This window comes from Conger conger, chromosome 15, assembly GCF_963514075.1.
Source record: "Conger conger chromosome 15, fConCon1.1, whole genome shotgun sequence".
Lineage (NCBI taxonomy): Eukaryota > Metazoa > Chordata > Actinopteri > Anguilliformes > Congridae > Conger > Conger conger.
The window spans coordinates 2198451-2212717 of record NC_083774.1 but is presented as its reverse complement, the minus strand read 5'-3'; the positions used below and the strand labels follow the sequence as shown (position 1 = coordinate 2212717).

At 43.5% G+C, this 14267-nt stretch overlaps 1 protein-coding gene across 3 annotated transcripts; it reads right to left on the bottom strand.

The window, feature by feature from the left end:
- Nucleotides 1-1664: 1664 nt before the first annotated feature.
- On the bottom strand, nucleotides 1665-10964 carry kars1 (lysyl-tRNA synthetase 1). Of its 3 annotated transcripts, XM_061221761.1 has the most exons (15): nucleotides 10833-10932; nucleotides 9513-9697; nucleotides 9162-9306; nucleotides 8346-8511; nucleotides 8041-8134; nucleotides 7749-7935; nucleotides 6185-6310; nucleotides 5019-5138; nucleotides 4652-4814; nucleotides 4144-4317; nucleotides 3591-3676; nucleotides 3403-3488; nucleotides 3137-3263; nucleotides 2591-2734; nucleotides 1665-2142 (listed from the first exon to the last, which is right to left on the bottom strand). In XM_061221761.1, the coding sequence occupies exons 2-15, from the start codon at nucleotides 9650-9652 to the stop codon at nucleotides 2068-2070; spliced, it is 1833 nt and encodes a 610-aa protein (XP_061077745.1). In that variant the 5' UTR covers nucleotides 9653-9697; nucleotides 10833-10932; the 3' UTR covers nucleotides 1665-2067. The 3 variants fall into 3 exon arrangements, with proteins under 3 accessions (XP_061077745.1, XP_061077746.1, XP_061077747.1); XM_061221762.1 differs by lacking the exon at nucleotides 9513-9697 and having other exon boundaries at nucleotides 10833-10964; XM_061221763.1 differs by lacking the exons at nucleotides 9513-9697; nucleotides 10833-10932 and adding an exon at nucleotides 10369-10386.
- Between the last annotated feature and the right edge of the window lie 3303 nt (nucleotides 10965-14267).

Here is a 14267-nt window from a genome sequence, read left to right as displayed (position 1 = left end):
TTTGAAATTAAATAATCGAGATGCAATTGAAGTGCAGACTTTCAGCTTTAATTTGAGGGTATTTACATCAAAATTGGAGGAAGGGTTTAGAAATTGCAGCAATTTTCATACATAGTCTCCTCATTTCAAGGGACCTAAAGTAATTGGACAATTGACTCAAAAGCTGTTTCATGAGCAGGTGTGGGCTATTCCCTTGTTATTTCATCATCAATTAAGCAGGTAAAAGGTCTGGAGTTGATTTCAGGTGTGGCATTTTCATTTGGAAGCTGTTGCTGTGAATCCACAACATGCGGTCAAAGGAGCTCTCAATGCAAGTGAAACAGGCCATCCTTAGGCTGCGAAAAAAGAAAAAATCCCTGTAGCCCTGAGAGTCCCTGTAGCCCTGAGAGTCCCTGCAGCCCTGAGAGTCCCTGTAGCCCTGAGAGTCCCTGCAGCCCTGTAGCCCTGAGAGTCCCTGTAGCCCTGAGAGTCCCTGCAGCCCTGAGAGTCCCTGTAGCCTCTCACCCAGGCATGTTTCACACGCAGCACCCTGGGGGGCAGACAGCCATTCACATTTGCCTGATTTTACAACTAAAGTGATCTCAGTTCTGCCCTCTAAACTGAGACTGAGAGTTGCTCCAATGGATCTATTTAAGTTGAGATTGCCTTTCTCCAAACCCCTGGACTGAGTTGAAAAACAGAATTTGTTTTTTCGTATAAAAACATTTTTTAAGTGAGCAAAACAAACGGGGGGAAAGGATACAGGTGAGCCTTGAACCCTGGTCTCCTGTATTAGCAAGAATCACACTAACCACAACACCATATCTACTGGGAGAGAGAGCTGCCTTTTCAGTATACAAGGCTGCTCTCTTTGAAAGAAAAAGATTCCTTGATTGATTAGCAAATATGCAGGCGAGAGATTACAACGAGATTACCCTTTTTAATAACAACACACACCACCAGTCACAGTAGTTTTCATCCTCAGGTGTCAAAGGAATTAGTGTAGGAAGTTCCCAAAGGATATCGAAGGTCAAGCTTGTCACTGTGGGGGACATACTGTAGCCTACATATGATTGTGAAGGATGTTGTCGGGATTGACTCTCGAGGTGGCTTACCCATTACATTATTGGCATTTGGTAGATGCTCTTATCCAGAGCGACGTACAGTTGATTAGACTAAGCAGGAGACAATCCTCCCCTGGAGCAATGTAGGGTTAAGGGCCTTGCTCGGATCTTATTGTGGCCACACCGGGGATCAAACCACCGACCTTGCGTGTCCCAGGAACTTGGGGGCATCGCCCCTTTCAGGCTGGGCAGGATAGCTCCCCCCCCCCCCCGTAGTTCAGAGGAGGGTGACGAGGACTGTGTCGCTTTCCGGTTTTCAGACCAACTTCTGGCCGTAATTGTATGATTAGGCTAGTCAAATCATTTAGGCCATCTGACATTTTTGTGAGATTTCTTGATATGCACCGCTGGGCCTAGGTGGAGTGTTTTCTTCTAGATCTAAAATTGAATTTGAAAACAATTTGAATTTATATGCAAAAACTTGGAAGAACGTATTTAACTACCCAAATTACTTCTGTTCAAAGGGTGCTTGAGAAGATCTGCAAGAATACGGCTCCTAGCACAGCAACAATTCTGTCTGAGATCTGTCTGAGATCAACACAGTGAAAGATGACACTCCCATTTCAATCATGACATGTTTTATTTTCATCTCATTAAAATTGGTTTCAGGACCATCTCATTTTTCACAGTCCCACAAAACAGGTTTAGAAAGCCCTTATCTCCAAAAAAACAATACAGAACACTTAACAAGACCTCCAAACATATTTGTTATAACATCTTTAAATTTTTGAATGATTGCAGTGACATCCCAGGCAACAATCGCACACTTTGTGAAACAAAAATAAAACATAATCGAGTTTATTCTCATATAATTGGACATTTTGGAAAATGATTAAAATAGTGCTTCCCATATTAGAGAATCACATCACGCCGGAAACAAACTGGGCAATCATATCCCTGCTCTTCCTTCCAATGACTTTTCTGCTGGCAAAGGTCATGAAAGAGTCATGAAAGGGTCACACAGCTACACGGAAGTGCCCTCGGTGGGCGCCGATGTTTTATTGTCGTCAGGTTTCATGGCAGGGAAGAAGAGGACTTCCTGTAAAAGAAAAGTTAGAAGACATTGTAAACAATAATAACAGCTTCTTATTTAGCTGACATTTTTATCCAAGGTTGGGACGATTTCCCCCTGGAGCAATACGGGATTAGGGGCCTTGCTCAAGGGCAAAACAGCCGTGTGATTCTTATTGTTGCTACACCGGGGCTTGAACCACCAACCTTCCAGATCCCCATAACACATCTACCAGGTCCACTATGAAATGGCATTACGCAATTATGCAATTTGCTTTGACAGCCCATTAAGTTTCAGATACATTAAAAAAATTATAACACGATCATGTGCCAGTAAGCAAGACGACGATTGTGTGCCAGTGTGTGTACGTGTACGTGTGTGTGTCGTTACGGGAGCTGCACCACTTTCACATGCACATGAACTACGCTTCAGCGCTGACCCCGACCCTGCTGGACGCCGTGCCGTGTCTCCGTACCTTGATGTTGTTGGAGTCTGTGAGGAACATGGTGAGGCGGTCGATGCCCATGCCCCAGCCGGCCGTGGGGGGCAGGCCATACTCCAGCGATGTGCAGAAGGTCTCATCGATGAACATGGCCTCGTCATCGCCCTCCGCCTTGGCCTGAGGAAGGCACAGCTCACATTATTACTCACAACAACAACAACAACAATACACTTTATTGTAAAGCACTTTTCAAAAACTAAGTTACAAAGTGCTTTAAGACACACATACAAATTAAAATAACACAGGTCACAGAGGAAGGACAATAGGGATACACAACAATACAATAAAGGAAAGGACAAATATTAAAGCAAGTTTACAGAATTAGTCAAGTAAAAACACAACAGCAGAATGAGAGGGGGGTAAATTAGATTAAAAGGACAGGCCTCGGTTTTCAGGATGAAAAGCGGCAGAGCTAAGTCACCCCGAAGGCAGATAAAGCTCTTTATGAAATCATTCTGATGAATAAATAGGGTAAATGTACAAGGGGAGGGGTCTGCTGCATTAGCGTGAGAGTCTTACCGCGGCCTGCTGCTCAAAGAGCTCCCTCTGTCTGATCGGGTCGTTCAACTCCGTGTAGGCGTTGCAGATCTCCTTCTTCATCACGAACAGCTCGAAGCGCTCAGTCAACCCTTTCTCCGATCTGTGCCTTGGGGGGGGGGGGGGGAGCAAGAGACAACTGTTCAAACAAGTCCAGGAAATATGCGGTTGCTTGTCAAGACTTATTTTGCCCCTTAACACCAACTGCAACTTCAAATGGCTCTGTCTGCAAGGGTATGGTCGCTCACCACTTGGCCAGCGGACTCATAATCTGGGGGTGATCACAGATGAACGTGGGGCTGATGCACGTGACTTCCAGGAAGTCTCCCACCAGCTGCAAGAACAACACGAAACGGCCCGTGTCAGGGGTTTTGCCGCCACTCTTATTATTTTAACCAATCGGACGAGGCCTTTGCGACAGAACTCAGAACAGTACCTTGTCCAGAAGGCGAGCGGTGGTTCTGGGAGGAGGGCACTCCACCCCTTTTTCGGCACACAGTTTATCGAAGAACGCGCGAGTCTCTGGGAAAGAAAGTGACGAGCCAATGACGAGCCTAGTTTGAGGAGGAACCAGCCGATGGCTGCTTTGTACTGACTTTTGTGGTGCATAAGAGCGCACAGTCTGTGCCAAGAGGCCCATATTCAGTGTTTGGTATCAATCAGTAAAAGGAGTCATTGTCAGGGAGTGAATTTCACCATTCTTTTCAGTTCTGCCGTTTAGCCCGTTCAGTCCCAAGCCCAGTATGAAGTGGCTACACCCATATCCCAAGGGCTTTTGGCTTTGGTTGAGAAAATTGAGAAAGTTGTTGGAGGGTTTTAATAGGGGCTCAAAACAATTGTACAGTAGTTATTTTTATTGGTTGGTAGTTACACTTGACTGCCATGTAGCACTCTTGGGATTGAAAGGGTTGAACAGGGCAGAAATATGGCAGCAAGGCTGAATGGAGAGGGAAAATGTGTTCAGCATTCCAGGGTTCTGCTGTTCTCACCGTTGCTGTCGTAGGTGTCAGGAGGTGGGAACGTCACACCCATCTGTTTCTCCAGGTCATGAACCATGCTGACCCTTCTGAAGGGGGGAGTGAAGTCGATCTCGTACGGCTGGCCCTCTGGTCCATCGGGGTGATAGGTCACCTTGAATCCACCTGTGATGTGCTTGACCATTCCTATGGGAGGGGCAGAGGAACGCTAGTTTAGCCTCAGTTATCCAGCTAACTCAGTAATCCTGCTTTGTGAAACAGGGCCTGGTTATCCAGCTAACTCAGTAATCCTGCTTTGTGAAACAGGGCCCAGTTATCCAGCTAACTCAGTAATCCTGCTTTGTGAAACAGGGCCTGGTTATCCAGCTAACTCAGTAATCCTGCTTTGTGAAACAGGGCCCAGTTATCCAGCTAACTCAGTAATCCTGCTTTGTGAAACAGGGCCTGGTTATCCAGCTAACTCAGTAATCCTGCTTTGTGAAACAGGGCCCAGTTATCGGTCAGGCCTCTCATCACCCACCTGACAGAAGCTTCTCGGTGATCTCCATCAGGTCATGGTAGTCTGCGTAGGCCATGTAGAACTCACACGTGGTGAACTCCGGGTTGTGAGTGAGGTCAATGCCCTCATTTCTGAACTGCCGCCCGACCTCGTACACTCTGTCAATTCCTCCGACCACCAGCATCTGGACACAGAAAACCGACACAAAACTGTGAGCTGGATTAATTTAATGAGATTAGGAAATCTGGTGTCCATGCTGTGGATTCTGTAATCGTCTTATGCATTCTACACCATGCCCTGCGATCTGCCCTACATGTGAACTGTCAAGTCCATGCATGTGTCCTGTAGGTGGCTGAGGTGTGCAGTCTTTGGGGGGGGGGCACGGTACCTTGTGGTAGAGCTCAGGGGCGATCCTCATGTACAGGTTCATGTCCAGCTCGTTGTGGTAGGTGATGAAGGGTCGAGCCACAGCTCCCCCCGGGATGAGGTTCATCATGGGTGTCTCAATCTGCCAACACAACCAACCGTCAGTCTCAAACTCCCCCTTCACCAACCAACCGTCAGTCTCAAACTCCCCCTTCACCAACCGACTGTCAGTCTCAAACTCCCCCTTCACCAACCAACCGTCAGTCTCAAACTCCCCCTTCACCAACCAACCGTCAGTCTCAAACTCCCCCTTCACCAACCAACCGTCAGTCTCAAACTCCCCCTTCACCAACCAACCGTCAGTCTCAAACTCCCCCTTCACCAACCAACCGTCAGTCTCAAACTTCCCCTTCACCAACCACCGTCAGTCTCAAACTCCCCCTTCACCAACCAACCGTCAGTCTCAAACTCCCCCGTCACCAACCACCGTCAGTCTCAAACTCCCCCGTCACCAACCAACCGTCAGTCTCAAACTCCCCCGTCACCAACCAACCGTCAGTCTCAAACTCCCCCGTCACCAACCAACCGTCAGTCTCAAACTCCCCCGTCACCAACCAACCGTCAGTCTCAAACTCCCCCGTCACCAACCAACCATCAGTCTCAAACTCCCCCGTCACCAACCAACTGTCAGTCTCAAACTCCCTCTTCACCCACACAGTGATACACCACACAAACACACCATACTGAGTTACATGGGCAAACAGTCTGTTCAAAAAAAAAAAATTCTGTTATGCTGGTAAAAATTTTTTGGTGATTTTCTCTACAGAAATAGAAAATAAAGAATATTTCTTAGTTATTAGTTGGTAATCTGGTAACCAGAATCCCAAAAACTATGAAAAAACAAAAACAAACACCGTCATTGTTTTCGGTTTTGGTTTCCTGGTTACCAGATTACCCACTGTAATAAGAAAAATGTCCTAGTTTTCCATTCCCATTGAGAAATGGAATTCACACAAATTAAATAACAAATAAACTAATGATACACAGACCTACAGTAAAACAAAACTACAGCATGACTATGCTCTTGATTTCTGTGAGGCTGCCAACTGCCCGTCACTTTTACTTTTACCCGTCACTCATGTAAATTCACAGCCCAGAAGTTCGTGAATAGCCGTGATGAACCCTCACCTCCAAAAAGCCCAGCTGGTCCAGGAAGCTGCGCAGGTAGGTGATGATCTTGGCCCGCGTCACAAACTTCTGCCTCACCGAGTCGTTCAGGATCAGGTCCAGATACCGCTGACGGAAACGGGTTTCCTTTAGGGAGGCAGAGACAGAGCAAGAGATGAGAACACACTGCGGTCACCATGGAAATGTAAAAGTTAAATCTTCATGAATAAAAATTCGGAAAGTTGTTTTGAAATAACATGATTTCAGGGTGTATTGAGGACCTTCAAATCAATGAAATTACAAAAGGCATTGCATTGAAATGGAACAGAAGTGCAATTGTATAAACTCTCAGAGCATGAAACACAAGGCTTAAATGAAATTTAAGATAAAAACAGTATCAAATTTTGTTCACAGTTCTGTGCAGGCCTATAACCTCTGACATCTCAATGCTTCATCCAGCTTATGATATTAATTAAAAATGTTTTAATTTTAAATTAATCAATAAATAACCTTTAAGCAGAGTGTTGGCCAATCACACATACATTTTATTTTCAAATCAGTGATGTGCGTACTCGTGTTACAGAATTTTACCCTGCGACCCAGTGAAAATGCAAGAGAAAACAATAAACCTGACAGTGAATATCCCAGAATCAGAAGGCAATGGACTGACAGTGAATATCCCAGAATCAGAAGGCAATGGACTGACAGTGAATATCCCAGAATCAGAAGGCAATGGACTGACAGTGAATATCCCAGAATCAGAAGGCAATGGACTGACAGTGAATATCCCAGAATCAGAAGGCAATGGACTGACAGTGAATATCCCAGAATCAGAAGGCAATGGACTGACAGTGAATATCCCAGAATCAGAAGGCAATGGACTGACAGTGAATATCCCAGAATCAGAAGGCAATGGACTGACAGTGAATATCCCAGAATCAGAAGGCAGTGGACTGACGGTGCTCCTGTGGGCTCACGATGAGGCGCGTGTCATGGTGAGAACAGTCACACATTAAAATTGCGAATGATGGTATCGTGGCACTCAGAGGAGGGATCTTGGTTGCGTCTAGCCCTTCACACAGTCGCTTTAAGACCTTGTTCCTTGTCCCTCTGCCCTGTGCACATTCACCTAAAATGTGCGATATGCTTCTCCATCTGCGGGGTGATCAGCCTGTCGTAATCAGACAGCAGTCATATCCGGAAAAAAAGCACAGCATCCAACCACCCAGCTCACTCCTACACCTGAGACTTGCGCCTGGCAGCGCATCCCTTTTTATAGACATTTTAAGGACATTCAATAAACTACCAAGCTGATTAAACTCAATCAATATTGAAAAACACATGTAGACAAACATCCAACTAATTGCCGTTCTTTCTTTTGAAGGGAAAAAAAATAATTAAATAAATAAAGAAAGAATATCCAAATCTGGATACAAGATAACAGAATCCCAATCCATGAAATACAGCATTTGGCTCATTCCTGATACCTTCTGCATGGTACACGTTTCTGTAAGGGGCGCGGCACACATTCATGTAAGGCATGTCCTGTATGTTGGTTCAGTGAACAGACCGGTCTCCGGCTCACCTTATCCTTGAGCCCGAAGTGGAGGTGAGGCAGCATGTGGAGGCAGGGGGAGAGCAGGGTCATCTCGACGGGCACGATGCTCAGCTCCCCCTTCTTGGTCTTCCCGGGGTTGCCACGGACGCCGATGATGTCACCACGCCGCAGCTTGTTGTTGACGCGCACGAACTCGTCCTCGGACTTGTAGCTCCTGTCGAGGTCAACGGCAAGAGCGACGCGCACATTACAGCGCTAACCTGAATGCGGAATTGTCATTTGGGAAAGGACGGTTGTCCGGCACGGCGACGCTGCGTACCTGGAGTTGGCCATCACCTGGAGTTTCACTCCCTCCCCACGCAGGTCGTAGAACAGTAACTTGGCACCCGAGGCTCTCTTGGCGTGAACGCGGCCTGCACAACACAATCACCAGCACGGCTCACGTCATTTACTACGGCAAAATTCAACAGGGCTAATTGTAAACTTCCATCTGAGCACATTCCGAAAATGAGCGACTTTCATGGCAGCGAACCGACGCCAAAAGAATGCTTATTTTAGTGTTCCCTATTAAAATGATTCAGATTCTACGGAAGTGCAGCTCGAGGCTGAGGTAGTCATTCCCACCGGACACATTGAGGACGGTGTCTGTGAGCTGGTCCCCAGGCTGGAGGTGGCTGTACTTGGCGATGAACTCTGTGAGGGACAGGTCCACGTGGAACTTGTGAGGGTACGGGTCCTCCGCGGTGCCCTTCAGTGCCTGGATGGCCTGCGTGCGGATCTTGTAGTATTGCTATATTCAGAAAGAATATGTTAAACACCCGAGAGGCCTGTTGACTTAAACACTTACATTTATTTCAATGACTGCATTATAATTAGTAACCAGAGATTAAGCATATTTTGCCCATACTGTATACAAGAACTACATCTGGCCTCATCAACAATCTGTCTCCATATCAATACATTATGCACATGCAGTACTGTGCAAAAGACTTAAGACACATGTGGGAAGGATTCCATAAAGCAGAAATGCTAACGAATTGAACACCTTTAAAACTGCATCTGTTCTCTTGGGTAAACTGTCCTGCAGCTTTAGAAGAAGACGAGCTGCTAGGTTGAACCAAACAAACTGGCCACAGTTCTTCTGCAGACTATGGCTGTCTACCTTGCTACCCAGGTAATCCAACCAAACCTCACTTTTCAACCTTTTATCAGAAAAGTAGTCTATTACTTAATATGTTACTTTAACAAAATGTTAAATTACCTCAGTTTTTTGTGGAAAATCTCAAATTTGCTCTTTACTACTGACACATGCATGCAGAAAACAAAACAAAAAAAGTTTATATATTTTTTAAAATAAATCTAGGGTGCCTAAGACTTTGCACAGTACTGTACGTGATTATGTGTCACCACCCAGTTTGATCAAGTTACTGTGAAACGCACATTGGGGTCCAAAGTCTCCTCATCGGCATTGTAGAGGTTCTGATCTCCCGTGTCATTGGCCTCTTTCTTCTGCTCCACCTGGTCTTTAACCTTCGCCTCCTTCTCTGCCGCTTTCTTGTCGGCCTTCATGCGCCTCTTCAGCTCACTGGGGACACAGCAACGCGAATATCACTGTACGGCTCTTAATAGTACCGCGTCTCACTTTCACGATTAACTGCGCTCTACTGGCAGTGCGAGTAGCCAAGCGGGCGTATCTAGGGACTAAGGGTTCATGCTGGCGCGGCTTCAACCTTCCAGGACAATGACAAAAGGTTGGTCATTTTTCCTTTACAAACAGAAAAAGCCACCAACCTTTTGTCACCACGCCAGCGATTTCCCTGGAGTTGCGCGGGCAAGGCAGCTAAGACGGGAAGAGCAAACTTTGACTTCTGAGCCCTGACCCCAAAGGCTGGGAACAGTTGCTGCCTGGCAAATCTGACCAGAGTCAACATGGTGAAAGGAGCTGTGCTACTGAGCTACGCAGTCACTGCCAAGACCTGCAGAGACAGACAAAGCACACATGACGCCAGGCAGCTCAAGACTGTCTGCTTCCCTTTCTGCTGTCTAAGGGTGGCTACGGCAGGCTAGGTAACACGTTGGGATTCATTATCCTGGCAATTAGTTCGCACTGGAACCCCGTTTCCGTGTTATTTCACTGTAGAACGTTAGTTACTGTGGTTGAAACATTAACCAACGTTTGCATGCTAGTGTCGTTATTCAGAAGCCAATTTTCATTTTCACTTTCACTATTAACGAAAATCTAATCGCAGTGCAAACACAAAATTAGCTGGAACAATACTACAATACTAAAAGCGTATTACGATACATGTTGCCATTGCGTTTTAGAGATGGGCCAATATTATTCATTTAGTTAATAGTTATAGTTAATAGTTCGCCGTAGATTAACCATAATTATTTTTTTCCCCCAACATGTCTAACCTTATATGACCAACTAACGGTTTGTGCGTTATATTTAATATCATAAGTTAGCGAAAACTACATAAGTAAATAAATTGTGGTCATATTTTTCAGATCCATCGGTCTTCAAAATGAACTGTATAAAAATGACACTGGCCGACGCGGAATCGAATAGCAATTACACTTATACATCCATATGTTAACTACTAGTTCTCCCAAAGACGATTTTGAAATGTCTCTTCATAGTTACAGCTAGAGGAGAATTCCGTAAGCATGGGTCTATCATGGCAAAATTGCTTGATGGGAGGTGTAGTCTCTAATTCTTCCAACGTTAAAAAAAAGAGCGTCTGAATCTCGCAATCTTGTCGCAATGCCTTATGGGAGATGCGGTCACATTCCACCGATACTTTTCGTAAGCAATCGAGAACCCCAACAAAAGAAAACTACAAACTCCATGCTTACAACCCCATTCAACGGTAGAGTTCGCTGGACTTTTGTATTAGCCAACCACCCCACGTGGTATGGTCTAATACTCATTGTCCCACAATGCTTCATTGGATCTGATGTAATTTTGAGAAACTGTTTCGTTTGACGGGTGCTATAATTACTAGCAATGCACGCGCTGGCCCACTCAGTTATCTATAGGCATATAACATCTCAGCTCGTGTGTAGTGCCTCATTAAATATGGAACGTATTAAGCCGCATTTCCTTACTTTTTACTGAGTTTTTCTTCTCCATCTGTCACCGTCGCGTCCGCCATCTTCTTCGGCATGCACAGCAAGAACTGTTTCCGGGAAGAAGGATCTCTCGAATAAAAACCACTGAACTCTATAAACATGCGTAGATTCTCAAGGGGGCGGGTTAAAAAAAAAAAATACTTGAGCCCACAGAACTCACACATGTAGCACAGTTTCGCCAAGGGGTGGCGTAATGGTCAGCAAAGATCTGTGTTTACTTGCATGCAAACTCTAAATGTTACACTACGGATACAACTGGGGGGAGTAGCCTGAAATCCCAGTGTGTCTTTAAATTCTCTCGTCCTTAATAACCGGTAAGAAAAATAATGATTTAACAGGCCAGTTATATTTGCTCCTATTGAAAACGAATTGTCGAGTTTGGTGATTTTATTTATTTTCAGCTTGCTTGCTAAAGTATAGAAAGCTAAATTTAGGAAACGTATTTTATGTCACCTGTAAGTCTGGCAGATAAATCGCCCCATCACTCTTCTGATTGTGCTTCTGATCGATCTGGCTCGTTAGACCAATAATCAACCCCAATATATATTTGCATGTCAGCTGAAGGAATTTAGAAATAAACAAAGATAAAAAAAATAAAATAAATGGTGTTCCTTTGTTCGTATTTGTTCCGAAATGTATACATGCTTTTTAATGCATTTATTATGGATCTACAGATATATTTTCAAATATATGCATTCATTAATATTTTTCTGGAAAAAAAGGTGAATATCTCGGCTATACATTATGCATAGTACTATGAATATTATTCCTAGGGATAAAGTCTTCCCTAACGCTACCTTTCCCCAAAATCTCAGTTTCAATGCGAGGCTGGAAAGGGCTCTATAAAGTGCAGATGCGTTTGGGACTCAGGAAGATATAGCAAAATATTTTTGTCAGTAAGCAAACTTATATAATAACAATATAATAATTCGATTTTTTTTTTTAAAAACAATTTAAGGTTTCATGATAATCAACAGTGAAAGGTCAAAGGTCAGCACCAGGCCAAATAAATGCATTGGAACTCAGGACCACTCACTGTTCTGAGCACCGATCCAATAGAACAACAAACAAAGGTTTTACAATGAATTCAAGTTATAAAATGTAACAAGCATGGACATGGTAGGTTTTTATGGTTTACAGACCTGATAGCTTGTCATTTTAACTCAGATTTATAATGTAATTAGTTAGGGTTAAATTAAACTGGACTGGTGTCTTTAGTTGTGTTCCCTCTTAAGTGTTTACTGAAATGGTCCTTTGAAAATGTACCATGGAAGCATTAGTTCAAACATACCTCACACACAAATAAAAAACAAACCAAAAAAAGATGACAGAAACACAAACTTAAAATCTATTTTTATTGATATAGATAGCAGCGAGTTTACAGAAATATATTGCAAGATTATACAAATGCCCCAACAAAAGCAAAATACATATATATTTCAAATTTAATATTTAACAAGTTGTTCACATGGTAGCTAAAAACACATAGGCTCCCTCGACCCACCCCATGTCAGTGCGATTTGTTACTGAATCCCAGAAATAAAGGGCACGTGTACTGGTAATAAAGCAAGCTTTCACATCAAACAACAGCCAGACAGGTAAAAGGGACACACAGTGACAGTAGTGTGCAAACCAATTGACCGAACGACTGACTGATAATACTTTTTAAAAAGATGTTTAAAAAGAATAAGACAAAAATGCTGGTGGTGTGTTTAGGATGCAGAGAAGGCCGCCTTCACAGACGGCACTTCCATAACATGATACGGCTGCTCTTCTGGAACAAGCCTTTAACTGACACAACGTTATCGTACATATAACAGTCATATAACGTACATATAACATTTGTCTATCGTTTCCCCCTTCCCTCATAGTGAAGTGTTACAAATGACTAAACTGGGGGAAAAATACATCTTTGAACGGTAACAGATATGTAGGTGGGCCATGCTCCTGAACAGTTTGAGACAAGACTTAAAACGCACTTACAGTCAGTCCCACAACACACGCTTACAAATGGTGGCGTAAAAAATAAGCATGAAAAAGTTAGAAAAAGTACATTTATCTGGTCATTACATTTTTGGACATTTTAGAATTTTTGAGAGGGGATAGAGAGAGAGAGAGAGAAAGAGAAAGAGAGAGAGAGAGAGAGAGAGAGAGAGAGAGAGAGAGAGAGAGAGAGAGAGATAACCTAATTCATTTAGATGAGGGCTTATCAGTCATTCATGAACAAGGACAACATCCACTGACCGACTGCACCACTGGTGAATTGAAATAGGCAGCAACGGTACAGGAATCTGATTCCTATTATAAATACAATATTTGTCAAGGCACATGTATTTCCTTCAAAAAAAGAACAGAGAAAAGGACACGGTAAAGACAGATACCCCTGGAATAAAGTTGGCATCTGATCCAGACGACACAATATCATTTGATATATTACACACACACACACACTCACACACACACACACACAGCAACGCAAGAGTGTGTGTGTGTGTATGTGTGTGTGTGTGTGTATATATATATATATAGAAGTTGAACACATAACACTTTTACTGGTGTTAATGTTTACATCAGTCTTAACATGGTGTGGCTGTGAAAGCAAAAAAAACTAAATCTGTGCCCCAACAAAGAATAAATTGGCCCCCTCAAAAGCACAACTCAATTGTATCAAGTGACAATTTAGAAATATAATTACTTAATATGATGTCTGACAAAAAGTTGGGTATTTATGACACATTAAAAAGTCTTCATTAAGCTGCTGCCAAAAATAGATAAATAATATTAAGAATGTCAAAATCAGTTCAACTGGTCCGATGTCAGATGTAGTAGCCACAAATGCTACCTACACCGCATGAGGTAATGCACACGTCTCTTTTCTTCTTAAATTACACTCTGAAATCAGAGTTTGATTATTTTTTCCTGTTTATATATGGCTTTATGTTTGGCATTACTGTCCTTGAACCTTCTGTGCTTTTTTTTAGTTTAGAAGATGATTTAGTAATTCAAGATGTGACAGAATAGGGTCAGCCTTGATTAGAACATCAATCTTGGGACTGTTACTGTCAGCTTTGGACAGAATACCACACAACCGATTTTAGCCAGGCGTTTTCACAAGAGTATATTAAATTGGTAAACTACGACATCTGCGTCTATATAATTTTGTACATGGTACATTTAACTCTTACGTTTCCAAATAAAGTGGAATTTGTCTACTTTGCCACTTAATCTACAAAGAGAAAATGTGCTCAACACGTTGACATTTCACATGTTAACACCACACTCAAGCACAGGCTTCACAGGGAAGAAGGAAGCAATGAAAACAAGAGACCAGAACAGCGACAAACTGAGAACCAACCATGAACAACCAGTAAACGACAGCATGATGAGGGTTCAGGATACAACGCTTCAAAT